At 46.5% G+C, this 22,957-nt stretch overlaps 1 protein-coding gene across 1 annotated transcript; it reads left to right on the forward strand.

Moving 5' to 3' along the window:
* Nucleotides 1–1,939: 1,939 nt before the first annotated feature.
* vax2 (ventral anterior homeobox 2) lies at nucleotides 1,940–21,417 on the forward strand. The gene is made up of 3 exons (XM_007908582.2): nucleotides 1,940–2,204; nucleotides 12,450–12,637; nucleotides 20,953–21,417. Exons 1-3 carry the CDS (start codon nucleotides 1,940–1,942, stop codon nucleotides 21,415–21,417), a joined length of 918 nt encoding a protein of 305 aa, XP_007906773.2.
* Nucleotides 21,418–22,957: the final 1,540 nt, after the last annotated feature.

Here is a 22,957-nt window from a genome sequence, read left to right on the forward strand (position 1 = left end):
TTCCCTCACTGTGTCTCTGTGTCTCTCTGTGTGTCTCTCTCTATCTCTCTGTGTGTCTCTCTCTATCTCTCTGTGTTTGTGGGTCTCTCTCTATTAGCCCTCGCACCCTTTCCTGTTTTTTGTGTAAAGAACGATCAAAAAGCGAATAGACGGTGACACTATCCGGTGGAGTATTCTTGGATGTGTTAAGAGATGGCTTGAGAGCGTTATATAATATATACTGAATATATACACATATCTCCTGTCATGTTGTCACTGGTGAAATTCAGTAGCGTTAACACAAACACACATAGACCCCACACCCACATACACACACGGAGCCCTCCCCCCACATACACACAGCCAGACATGTAGATACAACCAGACACACGCACACACACACAACCCAACACATGCATATACACAATTCAGCACAAACACACGCACACACACACAACCCACCACATGCATATACACAATTCAGCACACGCACACAACCCACCACATGCATATACACAATTCCGCACACGCACACACACACAACCCAACACATGCATATACACAATTCAGCACACGCACACACACACACAGCACAGCTCACAGTACTCCAGCGCCTTGGCTAAGATTTCCCGCGCATTGATTCCTCACTAAAACCTCCAACCGCTTCTTGGGGTACCCGCACCCCCAGTCTACAGCTCATCCCATACAGAGAGAGTTTGTACATCCCATACAGAGAGAGTTTGTACATCCCATACAGAGAGAGTTTGTACATGGCCTTCTGATCGTCATCTGTTAATTACTGATCACATGCACTGAAAAACTCAGTCTCTCACACACAAAAACAATCCATACAACTCTCTCTGTATCTCTCTCTGTATCTCTCCATCCATCTGCTTTGTGTTTGCCAATCAGTGTTGGAGTGATGGGGACAGGAAATTACGTTGTGGCAGTGAGTTAATTGGAGGGCTGTGGCTGTCCCCCACTTCACCTCCTCCTCCCCCCCCCACTTCACTTCCTCCCCCCACCCCTCGCCGGTGAGCGCCACCTGGAGCAGGTCACTGCTCCCCGGTGAGCGGAAGGGACAGCGTTTACCGTTCACCGGGAAGACCTCGTAGACTGTGAAGCCTTATGTGTTGGGAAGGATGATGACAGGAGATTTCGTAACGGTGTAGAGGACTTGTGTACCGCCTCTGTCCCCACCCCCATCTCTCTCTCTCTTTCTCTCTCTCTCACACTCTCTCTCTCTCTCTCTCTCTTGTGTGTGTGAGACGGTTTGCTCAGCCCCAAAACCGGCCAAACCCGCACCAGACGCCGGAGATGGAGAGGCCTTGGGCGGGTTACACAAGGTGACAATTGGCGTCTCTTCCCTCCCGGCTCCATCCATCCTCCATCCAACCTTCCCCCGGACTTTGGGCAAACTTGCGGCGTCGCTGGATCCTGAACAGGGAAGAGAGAGGGAAAGGGAGAAAGAAAGGAAAGGAAGGAAGAGGGAGAGAGTGAGAGAGAAAGAGAGGGGGGGAGAGAAAGAGGGAGGGAGAGAAAGAGGGAGAGAAAGGGGGAAAGAGAGAGAAGGGGGTCAGACCCCGAGCAGGTTGGGCAGATACGCGGTGTGAGCATTGATGCGGGTCCCGGGAGCGCGGTGTGAGTTCCCCGGGAGTTCAGCACAGCGGACAGCGCCGACCTCAGCCCCCAACACCCCAACCTCAACCCCCAACCCCAGCCCCAGCCGCAAACCGTAACCCGCAGCCCCAACTCCTAACCCCCAATCCCAGCCCTGCACACCGAACTGCAACCAATGTGCTTTTGTTGCTTATCTAACGGAATTAATTCGATTGCAAAATAGAGGGATTTTATATCAAATTATACCCCCCCCCCCCACGCACACACACACAAAAGCTACCCCCACCCCCACCCCCGAACAACACGATACTGGGAGTTTGGAGGCTTCAGTTGAGCTCAGATGTTTGACCAAGCGACCAGCCTGGGAGCCGGGGGGAGCGAGGGGAGAGAGCGGGGAGCGCCGGACAAAGGCGGGGAGAGCCGACCTCCAGCCCGGGCCCCGGGGAGGGGGGTCAGAGACAGCCTGGGGCCCTGCGCCCCCACCCCCACACCCACACCCACTCCAATCCCGTTCCCAACCAAAACCCACACCCCGTCCGAGGAAGGAAGCGACGCCAAACTATCCCAGGGAGACCCTGACTACTGCAGGCGCATTCTGGTCAGAGGTGAGGATGTGTGTGTATACATCATTGGTGTATGTGTGTGTATATATTATTTATGTGCATATTATTTGTGTGTGAATGTATATTTGTATTATTTGTGTGTGTGTATATATGTACATTTGTGTTTGTGTGTGTTCGTTTCTGTGTGTTTACTTATTTACTTATTTATACATTTACTTCTACGTGTGTATTATTTCTGTGCGTATTTGTTGTATTTATTATGTGCATGAGTTGGGGTGGGGGGGAGGGGGAGAAAAAAGTTTTGAGGTTGGAGATTATTTCAGGCAGAGAAGTTCTCAGTGAGTGTGAGAGGGAATGTGTGAGAGAGAATGTGTGTGTGTGAGAGAGAGAGAGTGTGTGGCGAGTGTCTGTATATGTGTGTGTATATATATATCCGTGTATGGGAGGGTGTGTGTATATATATATGTATGTGTGTGTAACTACATCTATGTGAGTGAGTTTTTGAGTGAGTGTGTGTGTGTATATATATATATATATATAATGTTTGTGTGAGTGAGTATCTGTGAGTGTGTTTGAGTGGGATCCGGCCCGGCCTGGCCCTACGTGACGTTAGGAAGATTTTGCTTTGAAAATCCGTATTTTACATTTTCTGCTCCGAATTGGCGAGTTTCACAGCCAGGGCAGAGGCTGAATTGTTTCCCGTTGTTTGTCTTTACAAACCGGATATTTCCGCGGACACGCACTCACATACACACACACATATCTGGTAGATATGTGACACGATGCTCGCAATAACAGTGACTTTGTCACAGTTAATTCAAAGGCAGAAATCGAATCGGGAAAGCGTCTGATTGTAATTAACAAAATAGAGGTGGGGGAGGGGGAGGGGGAGGGAGGGAGAGAAAGAGGCAATACAGAGAAAGAGGGAGAGAGGCAATGCAGAGAAAGAGGGAGAGAGGCAATGCAGAGAAAGAGGGAGAGACACAATACGGAAAGGGAGAGGCAATACAGAGAAAGAGAGAGGCAATACAGAGAAAGAGAGAGGCAATACAGAGAAAGAGAGAGGCAATACAGAGAAAGAGAGAGGCAATACAGAGAAAGAGAGAGGCAATACAGAGAAAGAGAGAGGCAATACAGAAAGGGAGAGAGAGAGATGCAATACAAAGAGAGAGAAAGCCATTTCTCTCAGCAATAACCCGCTACAAACCGGGGTTTGTGTTTAGGAAGTTGTGTTCTCTCTCTCTCTCGCACATGGTGTGAGTTTGTGTGCACTATTTTACCGAATTTCAATCTGTTTGGGTTATATTTTTCGATGTGAAAGTGACCTCAGAGGCCAGCGAGAGGCGGCTTCAATTCCCTTTCTCATTCCCCCCAGCTCTCCCAGCAAACCCCCAAACCCGCTCTAGTTTTATAAATGCGCTTTATTATTTTTATAATATCATTTCTTGTCCCACAATTTAAGGTCAAACAGCGGCTTTGGCCCAGCGCGGCGTGGGCTCTGTGTGCGACTGAATATAATTAATGTTTACTATTTATTAATGTGCTAAATTAACCTTATAATCCATCCCTCCCTCGTATCTGTGGGCCTGAGATTCATATAACATTTACATTTGTCTGTGGGTAAAATAGCGAATTGCGGTTATAGCACGAATTGGGAGGCGCTGGACATAACATGCTATAGTTTCTGGTGACATCTCTGAGTTGAGGGGAATTTTATAGCTTGACTTTCACACAAATTATTAGTTAATATCATTTTTTAAGTCGCTAATAAAGCGCTCGATTCGCAAAATGCACTGTAACGTTTTAACGGAGAAAATCTTCCAGCTTTTCACTTAGAAAACATCGTATTGATTGATTTATTAGCCTAATATTCTGCTGTATTTTATTTTTAAATTTAAACGCAAATCTATTATACATAAATAAATAATATATTTACATTTAAATTTAAAAATAAAAATAAAACATGTATCTAAATAAGGCGACACCGCGTTTGTTTTCGCTGTGTCAGGGCCGAGAATGCGAGATTCGCAATTGATGTGATTCGCACACGGCAGGGAAGGCGTTGGGAGAAGTCTGTGGTCGCTCGTTTTCGGGGAAGACGGAGAGATAGGAATATGTCTTCGTAAAAATAAACCGTGTGTAAAAAAAAAAAATCCAATAAAATAAAATTCAATATTTTCACCCACAAAAGACACTGTCAATTAACTCACTTTACAGTGCATTCTGTGGAGCGCTTTGAGACGTCTCGAAGACGTGATGAGGCGCTATAATCAAATGCAATGATTGCTATTGTTATATATTTTATATTAAAATCTATACTACCTATTTAGAGTGTGATCTCTCTCTCTTTCACTCTCCCCAGACAGTGTAGATATATTTCGATGTAATTACAATCCTAGCAAACAGCAAATATAACAGGAATCACCCTTTAAAAGCTGTCTATCTGAGAGGAATTAATATAAATTCACAGATATTTACTGCTGTGGATTTTACGATGACCAAAGCGTTTAATTTTACATTTCCTCAACTTTCTAACAGTGTAAATTTCGTATTACCTCAAACAAAATAGCCTCAAATAATGCGTTTTCATTTAGCGCCTTAACCCCGCCTTTTGGGAATATTCAATTGTCAAAAATATTACAATCAAAATATAAAAGTATATTATGTGAAGCTTATTTTGATGAAGTGAAAAGCTCATCCCTTCATAAAACGTATTTGTATGAAGATCTAAGGCGCTATATCAAATGCAATGATGATGATTTATTATTATCAAAATGCACTATACATTGTACATATATCTGTATATTAGAGGGTTTGGGATAGCGGTGTTCAGTGTGTGTATGGGCTAATTTATATACTGTTTTCACATCCACACACTCGAAGAAAAAACTCACTATTATGATTGTAATGGTACTATTATTACAAAAAAAATTAAAATGATCATTTGCCTTTTTAAATAACGTTATTTCCTTCCCAACCAAATATTAGCTGTGTTTTGCAATGGGGATATTTCCCGAGGTTTGACAAAACCACATTGACACTTATTTACTCCAGTTATTTTACCACAGTAAATTGCTGTAAAATGGGATGTGAATTGGTGTGAGTTAGCAGAGCGGTTTTGTGTCGAGATTTCACAGTTTCCGTTGAAATATAAACCTCCCGTTAAAATGGGTATTTGGGTGACAAACGCACAGTCAGAAAGTAGTCCAAGCTGCAGACATTGGGTTGTTGCTGTGTGGTTTTGGTGATCTTAAATTTAGTTGTAAAATCGCAAACCTAGTTTGAATTTGGTGCTTTTTTACACACGAAATTTCTATATCGAGAGAGAGAGGGAAGGGGAGAGGGAGAGAAAGATAGCGAGAAAGACAGCGAGAAACAGGGAGAGAGATGGAGGGTAGAGGGAGAGAAAGACAGAGAGAAAGAGGGAGAGAGACGGAGGAGAGAAAGATTGAGAGAAAGCGAGAGAGAGAGAGAGAGAGAGAGAGAGAGAAAGCAAGAAAGAAAAAAAGAGAAAGGAGAGAGAGAGAAAGAAAAGGAAATAGATTTAATTTCAAAATTGCCACCAGACTAACAAGTATGTTTTGAATGCGGACCAATTATTAATACTCCTAATATTTTACTGCAATTGTACGTGAATATTGTAAATATATTACAAAATATTTCGCCCACAAAATACAGTCACTAACTACACTTTACAGTATATTCTGTGAAGCGTTTTGAGACATCTTAACGACGTATATATCAAATCCAAGGATTATTCTTAAATCTATATTTATTAACGTTATATGTTTATTTTCACTCGATCTAAAATGTTCACAGATCAAGTGGGCTTATATTTTATATACAATTATATGTATATCTTTTATATATATATATATTTTATATATATAAATGATACACACAGCGAGAGAGACGGACTTAATGGTTCGACTGAAACAATAACGCGGCGTTTCTACCGCAATAAATCTTTGGGAAAAGAAATATAAATTAATATTATAAATATAAAGTAGATTCTGAGATTACAATATGGGCCTGAAATATCACAGGCGAATAATTTAAAAATTATAGATTTTTTTCAGAGCCAAACTGTGCTATTTTAACGAGAAATCTCGCTCCCTTATTTCTGAAACGGTTACATCCCTTCTCTCTCCTATCTCCCTCTCTCTCTATCTTTCCCTCTCTCTCTCTATCTCTCCTCCTTTTTCTTCCCCTCTTCTCTCTCTCTCTCTCCCTCTTTTCTCTCTCTCTCTCTCTCTCCCCCCTCTTCCCTCTCTCCTACTCTTTCTCTCCCCCTCTTTCAATCCCCCTCTCTCTTCTTTCTCTCCCCCCCGCTTCACTCCCCCCTTCTCTCTCCCCCTTCTCTCTCCCCCCTTCACTCCCCCCCCTCTCTCTCCCCCCTCTCTTCTCTCTCCCCCCCTTCTCTCTCCCCCCTCTCTTCTCTCTCCCCCCTATCTTCTCTCCCCCCCTCTCTTCTCTCTCCCCCCTCTCTTCTCTCTCCCCTCTCTTCTCTCTCCCCCTTCTCTCTCCCCCCTTCACTCCCCCCCTCTCTCTCCCCCCTCTCTTCTCTCTCACCCCTCTCTTCTGTCTCCCCCCCCTCTCTCCTCTTTCTCCCTCTCTTCTCTCTCCCCCCTCTCTTCTCTCTCACCCCTTCTTCTCTCCCCCCCTCTTCTCTCTCACCCCCTTCTCTTCTCTCTCCCCCTCTCTTCTCTCTCCCCCCCTCTCTTTCTCCCCCCCTCTCTTCTTTCTCCCCCCTCTCTTCTCTCTCCCCCCCCTCTCTCTCTCCCCCCCTCCTTCTCTCTCCCCCTCTCTTCTTTCTCACCCCTTCCTTTCTCTCTCCCCCTCTCTTCTCTCTCCCCCCTCTCTTCTCTCTCCCCCCTCTCTTCTCTCTCCCCCTCTCTTCTCTCTCCCCCCCCTCTCTTCTCTCTCCCCCCTCTCTTCTCTCTCACCCCTCTCTTCTCTCTCACCCCTCTCTTCTCTCTCCCCCCCTCTTCTTTCTCCCCCCTCTCTTCTCTCTCCCCCCTCTCTTCTCTCTACCCCCTCTCTTCTCTCTCTCCCCTCTCTTCTCTCTCCCCCCTCTCTTCTCTCTCACCCCTTCTCTTCTCTCTCCCTCTCTTCTCTCTACCCCCTCTCTTCTCTCCCCCCCTCTCTTCTCTCTCCCCCCCTCCTTCTCTCTCCCCTCTCTCTTCTCTCTCCCCCCTCTCTCTCTCTCCCCCCCTCTCTTCTCTCTCCCCCCCTTCTCTTCTCTCTCCCCCCCTCTCTTCTCTCTCCCCCCTCTCTTCTCTCTCCCCCCCTCTCTTCTCTCTCCCCCCTCTCTTCTCTCTCACCCCTCTCTTCTCTCTCACCCCTCTCTTCTCTCTACCCCTTCTCTTCTCTCTCCCCCCTCTCTTCTCTCTTCCCCTCTCTCTTCTCCCTCCTCTCTCTCACCCCTCTCCTCTTTCTCACCGCCGTCTCTTCCCTTTCTCACTGCCCCTTCTTGCCCTCTCCTCTCTATCTCTCCCCCATTTCCCTCTCTCTACCCCGATCTTCTCCCCCACCCCCACAACCCCTCTCTTTCTCTCTCTCTCCCCTCTCACTCTACTCTCTCCCTCTCTCTTTCACACACTAAATCCTTTTTTTAAAAAAAACAGCACTATTGGAACGGGGTAAAACGTAATGTTAGCAGAGAAATCCTATTTTATAATTGTGGATTATAAAACGGGAGGGGTGAGATTTCAGTTTAATGGTGTAAAAGGCCGGGATAGGAAATCATTTTAAATTATTCTCTTGTTATCACGGGTTTGCATCTTGTTTTGTTAGGATGAAATCCGGGTGTTGATAACGCACAGAGGGGGTACATGGTTGATACCCCCGTCTCCACCCACCCCAGCCATGTGTAAGGTGATTTTTAAAGGTTTTTGCTAATGATAAAATATAGTTCAATACTTCTCGAGAGTAGCGAGAGGTCAGGAAAGGGTCGGGAGACTGAAAGATTGACTGACATGATAGGTTTAAGTAGGTATAAAGCCAGAGCGGTCAGACAGTAACTCTCCTCTCTCTCTCTGTCTCTCTCTCTCTCCCCTCTCTCACCCCTTCTATTTTTCTATCTGTCCTCCCCCCACCCCTTCTTTCTCTGTCTGTCTCTCCCCACCCCCACCCCACCCCCCCCCCTCTCTCTCTCTCTCTCTCCCCCCCGCCCCATCAGCTCAATAAAACTGTACTTCACTCCTTTTTTCTATTATAATAACAAATTACCATAACAGTTAATTTAGAGATTCCCTCTAAACGCGTGTTCTCTCTCGTACACATACACACACGATCTCTGTTTGAAATCGGTTGCAGTGAGGGTTTGGTTTAGTACTTAACACTAAATCCTTTATTATAAGAATGCATATCATGTAAACTCAGCAGTGAAAGGCGCTGTTAAAGTAATGTACATGTTTAGGTATTGTATTGTCGGGCTTTCCTTTGCGCCTGAACAGTATTTGAGAAATTGTTTTAACTTCAATCTGACACAAATTGGGATTTATTTTACCCCCTCTCCACGGGGTCTACTTACATAAAACCCGGTTTTCAAGTTGAGACTGAATTTAGCATTCTCACCTCACACTTCTAGCACTTTGGCACTCTAGCAATTTGGGGTGAAATTATGATTTAAGGCAAATGCCAGAATTTGCAGTCTGTCACACACACACACACACACACACACACTCACGCATATACGGACACATACACACACACAGGGTCTGAAAGGTGGAGTTAAATGCCTATTAATTTTCTTAAAGTTTTAGATGTTAAATCGTTCAACTTCCCCTTTATACACCTACACACAAACTCACAAAACACCCACACACACGCGGAGGAAAGCGCTTACAATGAATGCATTGCCTAAACGTGTACATGACATTAACACGTACACCTAAAATAAAACGAAAGAAATAATAATTTGGAGTCATGCAGTGTCAACTACTCACAGTCACCTCAAACAATCCTGTAGCTCAGTGGTTAGAGCACTCTCCTCGCAAGCGAGAGACTTGGGTTGGATTCCCGGCAGAGCGAAAAGTTGGGCAAGTTTCCTTTACTCCAAACGCCTCTATTTCCCCAGCAATAAGTAGGATTGGCGGATCGTTTTTCTGGGGATAATAATCCCTAAAAAAGACTGTTTGTGGGGCACCGCTGTGCGCAATTGGCTGCCGCGTTTCGCCCACAAATATACGGTCAATTCACTTTACAGTCTATTCTGTGAAGCGCTTTGAGATGTCGAGAAGACGTGAAAAAGCACTATATCAAATGCAAAGATTATTATTATTATTTATAAACACAGTGTAAAACGTTTCGCCCACAAAATATACAGTCTATTTACTTTATAGTATATTCTATGAAGCGCTTTAAGGCGTCTCAACGACGTGATAAGGCGCTATATCAAATGCAAGGATTATTATTTTTATTATTAAAACCAGACTGATATTAGCACATCCAGGATGGATAATAATAATAATCCCGCATTTGATACAGCACCTCATCACGTTGTTTCAAAGCTCTTCACATGATATACTGTCAAGTGAATAATTGACTGTATTTTGTGGGTGAAAGATATATAAAAGCAGCGGTTTGCTAAACCAGTAAAACGATCAGGATGTTTAAAGCTATCTCGGGGAATCCTTTAGAGAAAAAAACTTTAAAATCCATCTGTTTTAAAACAGGTCCATTTATTTTATTCAATTTATTTTGAAACCTACAAAATACACAGTCTTTACACTTCACAGTACCATCCTGTCAGGAGCTGTGAGATATCTTCTCATTGTGAGAGGCGTTGTGTCAAATACAGAGTTTGTTACTGTAATAGTAAATCTAATAATAATCCTTGTATTTGATATCGCACCATATTACGTCTCAAAACGCTTCACTGAATATACTGTGAAGTGTAGTGACTGTATTTTTGGGGTGAAACGTGGTAGCCAATTGCGCACAGCAGTGTCTCACAAACGATGTTGCATTGAGCGACCCAATTATTATTATTATTATTTTAAAATAATAATTTATTATTTTGATAATATCGACTACAGGTCCCTCTTTAGCCACACAGTCACTACACCGGGCAGCCAAGCCCGGGGGAGGGTTTGCGACATTTCCACTAAGTAATAAGGCGCAAGGTTTATTTTTATTTTTATTTATGATAAGGTGAAGAATTACTCCCCTTTTTACACACACAGCAGGTTTAACTAACAATATCTGGCCCAGAACACCCATAAGTGTAGATCACAACTATATGTATATATATACATATATTCGTTAAAAAATATGAATTAAAACAATCATAACATATGATAGCTGTGTGTATTTACTGTGTATTTCGCCCACAAAATACACAGTCCATCCACTTTACAGTATATTCTGTGAAGCGTTTTGAGACGTCTTGAAGACGTGATAAGACACTGTATCAAATAGAAGGATTATTATTATTTACTGAATCATTTCGCTGGTCACTGAGACAAGCAATGGCTAAATAATATTATTTAAAAACTGATGTAAAGAGACAGGGAGACGTTCGTTGTTCGAGATTTGTTTTTCTGTAAGCAGTTGGCAGGAAATTTATCGCAATCATCTCTGTCCTTATGTTCTTGTTTACACTGTTAAACCAGAATATGTGTTCCTATTAATTTATGGTTTCAAGTTGGGCTCATCTTGATCAGCTGCCTCTCTCTCTGTCTATCTCTCTTTCCCTCTCCTTCTGTTTCTCTCTCTCTCCGTGTCCCTTTCTCCCTCTATCCCTCTCTCGGCCCCTCACTTTCCTTGTCTCTTTCTTTCCCTGTGTCTTCCTCTCTACCTGTCCCTCTCACTATCCTTTTCTCCCCGTGCCCACCTCTCTTCAACCCTCTTTCTCTCTGTCTCTTTCACTGTCCCTTTTCTCTCTGTCCCCCTGACACTGCCCTTCCCTCTCTCCCCCTCTCTGCCTCTCTCTCTCTCTCTCTTCTACCCCTCTCTCTGTGTCTCCCTCTCTCTACCCCCTCTCTCAATCCCTGACTCTCTCTCCCCCTCTCTGTATCTATCCCCCCCCCCACCCTTTCTCTCTCTCTGGTGTGTGTATAAGTGAGCCCGAGAGAGTTACAATAAGAAATATCTCCTTGTCCAGAGCATGTGGCAGCTGTAAGGCAGTCAGTGTAACCAGGGTGAGAGGTTGATCACGGTGGTGGGGAGGGGGGAGAGAGGTTTGCTTCTGTGTGTAAAAGTCTGTGATTGTGTGAGGGTTAGTAAATGTCTGTGATTATGTGAGAGCTAGTGATAGGGATACAGTTGGAGGGAAGGAGAGATTAATGAGGCCCAAAAGGATATGGAGCAAAAAATAAATCATATATAAAGTAAAACAATCACAGAAACGAGGGGCTTTTTTTTTAGATTTTTACAATAAGAAAGACACAATTTGCGGGAGGGGCTGAATATGATGTGAAAATAAAATTTAAAAGCTTAACAGGAGAGAACGAAGCAGGTATAGAGAGTAGTTCTTGCCTGAGAGAATGAGTGTGTGAGAGAAGACGAGTAGACAGTAGTTCGTGAGTGAGAAAGTGAGTGAGTGGGTGTGAGAGGAGACGAATGAGTCTGTGAGAGTGAGTGTGACAGTGAGTGGGTGAGACAATGAGGAAGTGAATGTGAGAGGAGACAAGTGAGTGAGTGAGGGAATGAGGAAGTGAGTGAGGGAGGGAAGGGAATGAGTAAGTGAATTTGTGTGTGAGTGAGTGACAGAGGGAGGGAGGTAATGTGTGAGAGTGAGACTGAGTATGAGTGTAAGAGTGAGTGTGTGTGTGAGTGAGTAAGTGAGATTGTGAGTGGGAGGGCGGGTGGGTGAGGGAGGGAGTGTGTGACAGAATGTGTGAGTGAGGGAATGTGGAAATGAGTTAGTGAGAATGAGTGAAGGAGGGAAAGAGTGACAGAGTGAGTGAATGACAGAATGAGTGAGTGACACAGTGAGATAGTGAGTGAGTGACATAGTGAGGTAGTGAGTGAGTGACAAAGTGAGGCAGTGAGGTTATGAGAGAGTGAGTGTGTGAATGAGGTAGTGAGTGTGTGAATGAGGTAGTGAGTATGTTAGTGAGGAAGTGAGTTGAGAGGAGACAAGCGAGTGAAGTAGTGAGTGTATGAGTGAGTGTGGGAGGTTAGGGCTATCTCCCTGATGCTGTGCTTGCCTGGTTGCCTTACAGATGCCAAGGGGATGATCAGGGAGATAGTGACAGATTGACAGAGTGACTGAGTGAAGCAGTAAGGTAGTGAATGAGACGTTTGGGCTATCTCCTTGATGCTGTTGTTGCCTTGCAGACGCCAAGGGGACAATCAGGGAGATAGTGCTGCCTCGAGGCTTGGACCTGGACCGGCCCAAGCGGACTCGCACCTCCTTCACAGCCGAGCAGCTATACCGCCTGGAGCTGGAGTTTCAGCGCTGCCAGTATGTGGTGGGCAGAGAGCGGACAGAGCTATCCAGACAGCTCAGCTTGTCCGAGACACAGGTACACACAGCTCAACCTGTCCCAGACACAGGTACACACACAGACAGCTTGCTTCAGGCATGGGTAGCCTGAGCAGAGATTCAAATACGTTTTTGGCCTAATGTCAACCTGTAGGGTAGTGGTTAGAGAACTCACCTCACAAGCGAGAGGACCTGGGCTTGATTTCTGGGCAGGGCGAAAGTCTCTGTTTACTTTGTAGTAAATAGGAACCTGGTTGTTAGTCGATTGGCAGATCACTTTCCAGGGTAACAGTCCCTCCCAAAAAAAATGTGGTCACTCAATTCATGACTGTTTTTGGGACACTGCTGTGCACAATTGGCTATCGGGTTTCACACACAAAATACACAGTCACTGTGCTTTACAATATCTTCTGTGAAGCCCATTGAGACGTCTCAACAACATGATAAGGCACTATATCAAATGCAAGGTATTATAATAATATACAGTAAACACCTGATAACTCAACCCTGGCTAAACTTGTCACTACTACTTAAGTCATCATGCTCATCGGCAGCAATTGGAAGACCAGTCACTGGGGGCAGGGAGTCATCCCACTCAGCTCCTATTAACCCTGCAAACCGAAGCACTAACAGGTAGGGTGGTCCTAGTTGGTCAAGTAGCAAAAAGCTTGCTGGACAGCAACATCAATGCAAGCTATGCGATTTTAGCTGGTTAGACTCCAACGGTTATCACAATGCACTTTCTGGGGTCCCCAAGCCTTGGCACTTGCCAACCTGCGCCTAGTACTCTCCAGAATTAGATAAGCAGGAAGCATCCCTTTAGGGAGAAAGTGCACGTTCCATTCTAACAATCTGTCTCTGGGATTTCCATGTGCTGGTTTCACATGAAATTCTCAGTTTGATTTGGCGACTCTTACGCATGGTGATGGGTTTCCAAATGAGTCCAACTAGGACCACCCTACCTGTTAGGGCTTTGGTTTGCAGGGTTAACAGGAGCTGAGTGGGAGGAGTTCCTGCCTCAGTGACTGGTCTGCCCTTCCAAGTCCTGCCAATGAGCCAGGCTGTGCTGTGCTGTCATCAGCAGTGCCCTGGAATACTGCGGACCGCCTGGCTCAGGAACCGAGCTGGACACCAGAGGGCTGACATTTATGACATTCCGTTGCCAGGCATGTCACCTTGGAGCCAGTTAAGCTCCAAGGAGACCCCACTTACTGCCTGTCTGAGATTTTGAGAGCTTTACTCTGTGTCTAATCTGTCTCTAATCCACAACGTTACTGACTTGGGAAGTATGGACGTTCTCCCGATATGAAAGATGCTTTACAAATGTAATTTTGTTGTTGTTGTCCATAACCCATACTGTCACTGACCTGGGAGTGTGGGCTGACAGTGACTGACAATTGCTCATTCACCCATTTCCATTTGCGCACAGGAATGTATTGTGAGGGGTACATTCCTGTGCGCAAAATCAGCTGCTGCTTTTTGTTTACAAAATACAGTCATTGCATGTGATAGTAATTACTGTGATGGAGTCTGAAATGTTGCGACGTGAGGTGGTAGTATTGAAGGCCTCACTTATTTCCTCCTGTAGGAAGTGCACAGAGCTGGAAAATGAGTGTGACACTGAGCGTGGTTCCAGGTGTTGAGATGCGGCAGAGTGTCACAGAGGAGCGGGCTGTGGACGGTTTCCATCAGTCACATCATATGATTGTGCAGGTTTCAGAGACATCAGTGTGGGGCTTGGGAATCAGTAATAAGGGGCAATGCCACAGGCTATTGTGTCAGGGATCTGTATGTAAATTTTGGCTCAGTTTGGCACTCTCACCTCTGAGTCAGGTTCAAGCCCCACATTGAGAATTTGATCTCAGTTCAGCATGATGCTCCAGTGCAGTATTGGGGAGAGAGAGCGCCGCATTGTCTGAGATGTTGTTCTTCAGATGAGACATTAACCCAAAGTACCATCTGTGCCTGGTCAGGTGGCAGAACTCAAAAAGACAAGGGAGTTTTTCTCTCAGTGTCCAAGCTGACAATTCCCCCAGTTAAAAATTGGTCACTCATTTCATGTGGGATGTTGCTGTGTGCAAATTGACTGCCACATTTGCCCTTAAAATACACCATCATTGCACTTTACAGTGAATCCTGTGAGGCGCTTTGAGAAATCGCAATGTGAACGGTGTGATATTAAATGTCAGGATTATTAATGTTGGTAGTGCCACAATAGCTAAGTCTTCAAAACAGTCAGAGGATGGATGGTGAGAGATTATTCCCAGTGCTCAGAGCAATACTAAACCAACTGTGGATAGTGAACTGAAAGAGTTCAGGAGAAGTTCAGAGAAAAGTTCCTCAAACTCAGAGCTGTGAGGGGTGAAATGTTTGTCATATGCAAGTGAGACTGAGCTGGAACACTATCTAAAAGTGAAATGGATAAATATTTGAAGAATATCAAAGGGTAAAAGGAAAAGAGCAGAGAATGGGATTAGAGTAGAGAAATCCAGTGGGAGAGCAAGCACCAGCACAGACACGATGGGGAGAGGAGAGCAGGGAATGGAATTAGAGTAGAGAGCTCCAGTGGAGAGCGAGCACTAGCACAGACACGATGGGGAGAGCAGGGAATGGGATTAGAGTAGAGAGCTCCAGTGAGGGAGCGCGCACCAGCACAGACACGATGGGGAGAGCAGGGAATGGGATTAGAGTAGAGAGCTCCAGTGAGGGAGGGAGCACCAGCACAGACACGATGGGGAGAGCAGGGAATGGGATTAGAGTAGAGAGCTCCAGTGGGGGAGCGAGCACCAGCACAGACACGATGAGCCGATGATTTTATTATTCTAATAATAGATAAAATCTAAAACCGTATTGTCTTAAATCGTAAAATTCTGGAAAACTATCTGACCTTGGTTCCTTTTAAAGAAAAAAATAATTTGTCGAATTGTGCTCTGCCACTGTCAAGCACTCAGGGATGGTACCCTGCGTGAGGGGCACTGTGCACTGTGTAAATGCAAGTTATTGTAATTCTCAACACAGAGAGGAGCTCTCCTCACTTATCTCCGCCTTAACATGAAGCAGTGTTGAGCCGGGCAGAGGTTGATGTGAGGAATCTCTGGAAGCAGGGGTGAGGGGTCTCGTGGCTATGGTAAAGAGCAGGAGCTGTTTGTTCAGAGCTAACCTCCTCCCCACCCCCTCTCCTCCACCATCGCTTGGCTTTTAACTGACGTTACATTGTCACCCGAGGCAGTGAAGACACAGGCAGGAATCCGTGCGTTCAGCTCAGCTCTTGGAACCTTCCAGGGATGTCACGCTCTCTTTAGCGGACGTATTTGACCTTTTACCAGCAAGAATGTGAGCTGCAGGATGGTTGCTGGCTCCTAATTCCTGTCAGGCTGGGGGCTGGGCAGCACAGTGAGGAGGTTATTATTCAGAAGGACAGGGAATGGGAGGAGGGAATAGGAGCGAGCCCAGCGAGCCAACCTGTGGACTTATCTTCAGGTTTTTGTTGGGAGTTGGTTTGTCCGGGTCCAACCCTTACCCATCACCATGACTGAACAAATTTGATACCCAAGTGAGGCGAAACCTTAGGCAAGTTTCCTTATTCCACACATCTCTGTTTACCTAGCAATAAGTAGGAACACAGTTGCTAGTCAATTGGAGGATCACTTTCTGGATGTAATAATCCCTTTAAAATTGATAATAATAATTTGGTCACTCAGTCCACAACTGTTTGTGTGACATTAGCTGTCGCATTTCACCCACAAACTACAGTCATTACACTTTACAGTATATCCTGTGAAGTGCTTTGAGATGACTCAACAACGTGATAAGGCACTACATCAAATGCATGAATTGTTCTTATCATAAATTCAGATTGTCACTGTAGAAGGAAGATATCCTAAATGGTAAATATAAAGGAGGAGTGGGACTGAACGGCATGATGTCTGATTGCCCTCCTGTGTTGTGGCATTTTGTTCAAGGCTCTGTCTACACTGCAGGGCCTGGTAGAGGTGGGCACAGTGGAGGGATTTGAGAGTGAGAGAAAGAGAGAGATATCGGGATAGAGCAGGACTAGAGGATTAAATGGACCTTTTGCTCTATGTAGGTGTACGTGATTGCATTTAGATGGACATGATGGCGTGTAGATATATGTGTAGGTATATGTCAGCCTGTGTAGATGTATGTGACGTCTGTAGGTGTACATGAAGTGTAGGTGACATGTATAGATGTATGTAATGGTTATAGTGTATGTGACGTGTGTAGGTAATGTGTGTAGATGTAGATGATGTGTGTAGATGGCATGTGTAGGTGTGTATGTGTCATGTGTAGATGGCGTGTGTAGCTGTGTGTGTGACTTGTGTTGATGATGTGTGTAGGTATGTGTGCTGTGTGTAGATGGCGTGAGTAGGTGTAAGTTAGGTGTGTAGATGACATATGTAGGTGTGTGTGCTGTGTGTAGGTGTGTGCTATGTGTAGATGTGTGTAGGTGCGCGCGACGTGTGTAGGTGCGAGCGACGTGTGTAGGTGCGTGCGACGTGTGTAGGAGTAGGTGACGATGCCTGAGCTGCGGCACTGTGACACAGATTGTGTATTGTGGTGTGGTTGACAGTATCTATGTATAGTTCAGTTCAGACTAACCTGCTATAGGACAGGTATGTTGGTATAGTTCACAGTGTCTCTGTATAGGTGACGGTTCCTTGGTACAGCTGTGTAATAGACATTACCTTGTCACTCTCTAGGTAATGTGACAGAATCTTGGCACACTTGATGGTATCTTGGTGCAGTTAGTGATGTTTTGTGTGGTTGGTAGTTGGTATAGCTGATGGTTGGTGTAGTTGGTGATGTCTTGGTGCATTCAACAGTTTCTGCATATCATTGCTGCCGTATTTATTGACAATGCTTTGTTAAGTTGACGATGTCTATAATAATCTTTGCATTTAATAAAGTGTCTTTGAGTTGTTCTCCCAATGTGAAAAGCGCTATACAAATGTAATGTTGTTGTTGTCTCAAAGAACTTTACAAGATTTACTGTAAAATGCAACTTTACAGTTAATGGTAATTACAGGTGGTTAATGGTGCCCTGGTTAATGGTATCCTGGTGGAGTTAGCGATTTCTTAGTATAGTTGATGCCATCTAGCTGGACAACAACAACAATATATAACAACAAATTGCATTTATATAGCGCCTTTTACACTGGGAGGAATGCTAAGATGCTGGACAATCAAGGATCAAGGGTTTGCATCCGAGCTGTGGGCTGGAGTCAAGAGGGGTGGAGGGCAAGTGGGTGTAGCATGGGAAGATGACAGAAGGCACAGTTAAACTTGAAGGTCTTGAGACGGGCCTTCAAGGAGGCAAGAGAGGGCGCAAGAGGGAGGAAATCTGTAATGGATTTCCACAGGGTGGGACCAGCGAGGCTGAAGCTGCAATAATGGATATCACTATCTGACAGTAGGTAACTGATCTCCAGGGCACTGCTTACAAAAGGCCAGCCAGCCTGGCTTATCAGTAGGACTTGCACACCAGTTACTGCGGCAGAGACTCTTCTCACTTCGCTCCTGTTAACCCTGCAAGCACAAGCCCTAAAGTGCAGAGTGGTCCTAGCTGGATAAGAGTGGGAAAAGCTTGCCAGACAGTGATATCAATGGCAAGCTATGTGGTTTTAGCTGGTTAGACTCCACCAGTTACCACAAGGCACATTCTGGTGTCCCAAAGCCTTGGCTCTTGCCAACCTGTACTTTCTGGAATTAGATAAGCAGGATGCATCCCTCCAGGGAGAGAGTACACATTTCATTCCTATAATCTATCTCTGGAATTTCCATGTGTATGGATGCATGGAAATGTTAGTTTGGTTTGAATACTCTTAAACACGATGATGGGTTTCCGTGTGTGCCAGACACCCAGCTGATCAAAAGCAGAGACTGATCTCAGCCAGAGTGGAGACAGTTCTTTGTAAGACATTGATGCGCACAAATAATGTGTCAGCTCAGCTCAGCTGGTAGCACTCTCGTTTCTAAGTCAGAGGCCGTAGGATCAAGCCTCACGTTGGGACTTGTACTCACATAATCTCGGGGAATGGGGGTTTGTACTGCAGAGGTGCCATCCTTCAGATGAAATGTTAAACTCAGATTCTGTCTGCCTGTTGAGGACATTGCCAGCACTATTGGTCATCCTCCCAATGTGAAAGGTACTCCATGAATGTAATTTGTTGTTGTTGACATTAAAGATCCCGCAGTGCTGTTGAAAAAGAAAAGGGAAATTCTCTCTCCGAGTGTTCTGGCCGACAATCCCCCAGTTAAAATCGGTCAGCCTCTCGCCCATCTCTAGGAACTGGCTTGCTCTGGTTCATCCTGCATCTCCGTCCGTGTGTAAGTCTCGAAGGCAGTGCGCACACCGTAGCCAACCGAGAGTTCATGGAGGTTGCCAATCAGTGGCCTGACAAAGCAGTGAGCTGCTGTCTGTGCCTGTTCATGCGCACATTAAAGATCCTGAGGCACGATTCAAAAAGAGAAGGTAGTTTCTCTCTCCCGGTGTCCTGGCCAACAATCCCCCAAATAAAATTAGTAACTCACTCCATGGCTGTTTGTGGGACACTGCTGTCTCATTTTGTCCACAAAATATACAGTCACTACACTTTACAGCCAATACTTGAAATGCTTTGAAACACCTCAATGACGTTATATGGTGCTCTATACCTGCTGGCCCACCACCTGCTGCCTTGACGCCCTCCCCACCAACTTGCTAGTCACCCAGCTCCCCCTCCTCTGCCCACTACTGGCTGTCGTCATCAACTAGTCCCTCTGCTCCGGATCAGTCCCTGCCCCCCTCAAAACTGCTGTCATCAACACCCTCCTCAAGAAACCTTCCCTCAAACACCAGCCATTACTGCCCTATCTCTAATCTGTCTTTCCTCGCAAAAGTTCTAGAACGCGTTGTTGCCAATCAACTCCGCGCTCACCTCTCCTCCCACTCCCTCTTCAAACCCCTCCAGTCCGGTTTCCGCCCACAGTACAGAGACTGCGCTTGTGAAAGTCACAAACGACATCCTCTCTATTTGTGACCAGGGCTCCCTCTGCCTCCTTGCCCTCCTGGACCTCTCCGGGGCGTTCAACACAGTTGATCACACCATCCTCCTCCACCGCCTTTCTTCCGTCATCCACCTCAGTGGGACCGCACTTGCCTGATTCGAGTCCTACCTCACAAACCGCCAGCAGTATATCTGTACAAACGGCTTCTCCTCCCGCTCTCACCCGGTTACCTGCGGGGTACCCCAAGGATCCATTCTTGGCCCCCTCCTCTTTCTGATCTACATGCTCCCTCTTGGGGATGTCATCTGCAGACATGGGGTACATTTCCACATGTATGCGGACGACACCCAACTCTATTTTTCTGCCTCTCTTTGTGACCCCCAGTCCCTTGATGTTCTGTCAGCCTGCCTCTCAGACCTCAGGAGCTGGATGAGCACAAACTTCCTTCAGCTGAACGTTGATAATAATAATCCTTGCATTTGATAAGATGGAAGCCATACTCTTTGGCTCTCGTCAACGTCTAAAATCTCATGGCTCTCACCTACTCCACCTACCCGACCTCTCCCTAAAACTCTCTGAACTCGTATGCAACCTAGGCGTCAGGTTCGACCCCCAATTATCCTTCCTCCCCTATATCCAGTCCCTCACCAGCATCGCCTTCTTCCACCTCCGATGCATCGCCCGCCTCCGCCAATACGTCACTCCAAAAGCCACTGAAACCCTAGTCCATGCCTTTGTCACCTCTTGGCTGGACTATTCTAACGTCCTCCTCGCCGGTCTCCCCTCCACTACCATCCATAAAATCCAGATCATTCAAAACTCTGCCGCTCACATTCTCACCCGCACCAATCTCCGCTCTCCGATTACCCCAGTCCTTGCCAGACTGCACTGGCTGCCTGTCCCAGAGAGGATCGACTTCAAGATCCTCACCCTTGTACTCAAATCCCTCCACTCCTCTGCACCCCCCTACCTCTCTGACCTCTCTCCTCAAAACAGTACCCATTGTTTTCGTTCCTCCGGGTCTGGCCTCCTCCTCGACCCCCGAGTCCTCCGCTCCGCCCTCGGCGGCCGTGCTTTCAGCCACTGTGCCCCGAGGCTTTGGAATTCCCATCCTCACTCCCTTCAACTCGCCCCCTCTCTTCCTATTTTCAGATCTCTGCTGAAGACCTTTCTTTTCGACCGCGCCTTTGGTCACCTTCCTCCCCCTCCCCCTGGCTCGGCCCCGGGATCCGTTGCAGTGAAGCGCTCTGAGACGCCGTCAGGGGTGGAGGGCGCCATATAAATCCAAGTTGTTGTTGTTGTTTAATGCAAGAATTATTATCACAGTTTTATTAATTTCTTCCCCAGGTTAAAGTTTGGTTCCAGAACAGACGGACGAAGCAGAAGAAGGACCAGAGTAAAGACTGTGAGCAGGGCTCGCCCGGCTCCTCCGAGTCTGTGGCCACGTGTAACATCCTGCGTTTGCTGGAGCAGGGCCGTCTGCTGGCCCCCCCAGCCCCCAGCCTCCTGCCCCTGGCTCCTAACGCCCTGGGCTCCGCACAGGGCAACGGATCGAGCCTGGTCAGCTCCACCACCCCCTCACCCAGGCTGAGCAGCACCCCACCTGGACAGCACCCGTTCAGCCTGCCTGCACCCACTCTGGGCTGTCCATCCCCCGGCCCCCACCTGCCGGCAGCTCTCTGCTTTGCTGGGCCAGTGATGGGCAACCCCCATGAACTCTCGGCCGGCTACAGTGTGGGAATGTCTGCCTTCGAGCCTTACACACGGACGGAGAGGCAGGACGAGGCAGTGGTGGAGCGAGCCAGTTCCTAGAGACAGGAGTGATGCTGAACTGATGTCAAGGACAAAGCTTCCCACGGAGACATTTTTGCTCACTCCCCTCCCCCACCGCAGTCGGGGAGCTCAGGGAGTGGAGGGGGACAGCGTTGACCTCCTCCCATTAGATGGAGGGAACCAGATTTCATGTTGCACACCCTCCACTGACACTGTCTCACCACAGGGGGCGGCGTGGCTCTCTCACACCCACCACAGGGGTTTGTGCCGACAGCTGTAGCAGCCATGTTGGGAATGGCGTGGGTTTGCCTGATGGGTGGCATCTCTGTTATTTTTCTGGTGACGCTTTCCTCTCCCAACACCACTCCCCTGCACTCTTACCCACCACCCCGCCCTCCCGCCCCGCTCCACCCCCTGGTTTCTGGTGCTAATACACTCACAATATTGTAAATGACTCAGTCACCCATCCACCAATCCCCCTGTGTCTGTCTCACACCATCTCTTGCCTCCTCATATCAAATGCCACCAGCGTGTTCTCTCTCCCCATCCCCTGCCCCTCCCCTGCTTCCTGTTGCAGCTGTACATTTCCTGCAAACTTTCAATGTCTTAAAAGCGCATTAACCTCACAAGAAAGTGTTTGGGACGTTTTCTGTTGGGGTGGTGGGGCGCGGTTACGTTCACTGCCAGGCAACTCAGTGACACGAGGTGGGGTAGAGGGGGGGGGTCTGCAGCCCCTTTAATTGACTGGCTGGCTCCTGTGATGAGCTTTGACAGTGCCCACCACCCCTATCGACCTATATGCCCTGACACTTGTGCTGGCTACTCACTGGGATGTAAAGGGTTAAAAACGACATGAAGTATTTTCAGTGACAAACTATAGAGAAGCAAATGTATCAGCTTCAGCCCAGCGCCAGTCACTTTCCTCCCCCCGCCCCCCACCCCAGGTCTACCCCCAGCCTTCCCCCAGCCACACACACATACACCGCACACACGCACAAACACACACAGAATGGTGGCAGATTCATCTACAGTTTATTAAATTATAAATTATTCAAAGAGATTTGATGTATTATTTTTGGTCCAGCAAATAGTTCTCCATCTGAGGGAGAGGGGAACAGAAGGGTGTAGCAGAGGGAATAGAGGGGTGTAGAAGAGAGTTAAATAGAGAGGTATAAGAGACAGGAATAGAAGGGTTTAGGAGAGTGGAATTTTTTTTGGTCACCCGGGTGTCTAACACATGTGGAAACCCATCCAAATCAAACAGAATTCCAAGGATTATGGCACAGTAGTAGCACTCTTGCCTCTGAGTCAGCAATTTGTGGGTTCAAACCCCATGACTTGGAATCATGTAGTCTAAGCTGACACTCCACTGTATTTCTGGGGGTTGTTGCATTGTATCGTGGAGTCCTGTAGCTCAGTGGTTAGAGCATTCGCTTTGCAAGCGAGAGACCTGAGTTCAATTCCAGGCAGAGGGCGAAACCTTGGGCAAGTTTCCTTACTCCACACGCCTCATAATAATCCCTACAAAAACAATAATAAATTGGTCATTTTCAATCTACGACTGTTTGTGGGACATTGC

The sequence above is a fragment of the Callorhinchus milii genome, unplaced genomic scaffold, assembly GCF_018977255.1.
Source record: "Callorhinchus milii isolate IMCB2004 unplaced genomic scaffold, IMCB_Cmil_1.0 Scaffold1, whole genome shotgun sequence".
Taxonomy (NCBI): domain Eukaryota; kingdom Metazoa; phylum Chordata; class Chondrichthyes; order Chimaeriformes; family Callorhinchidae; genus Callorhinchus; species Callorhinchus milii.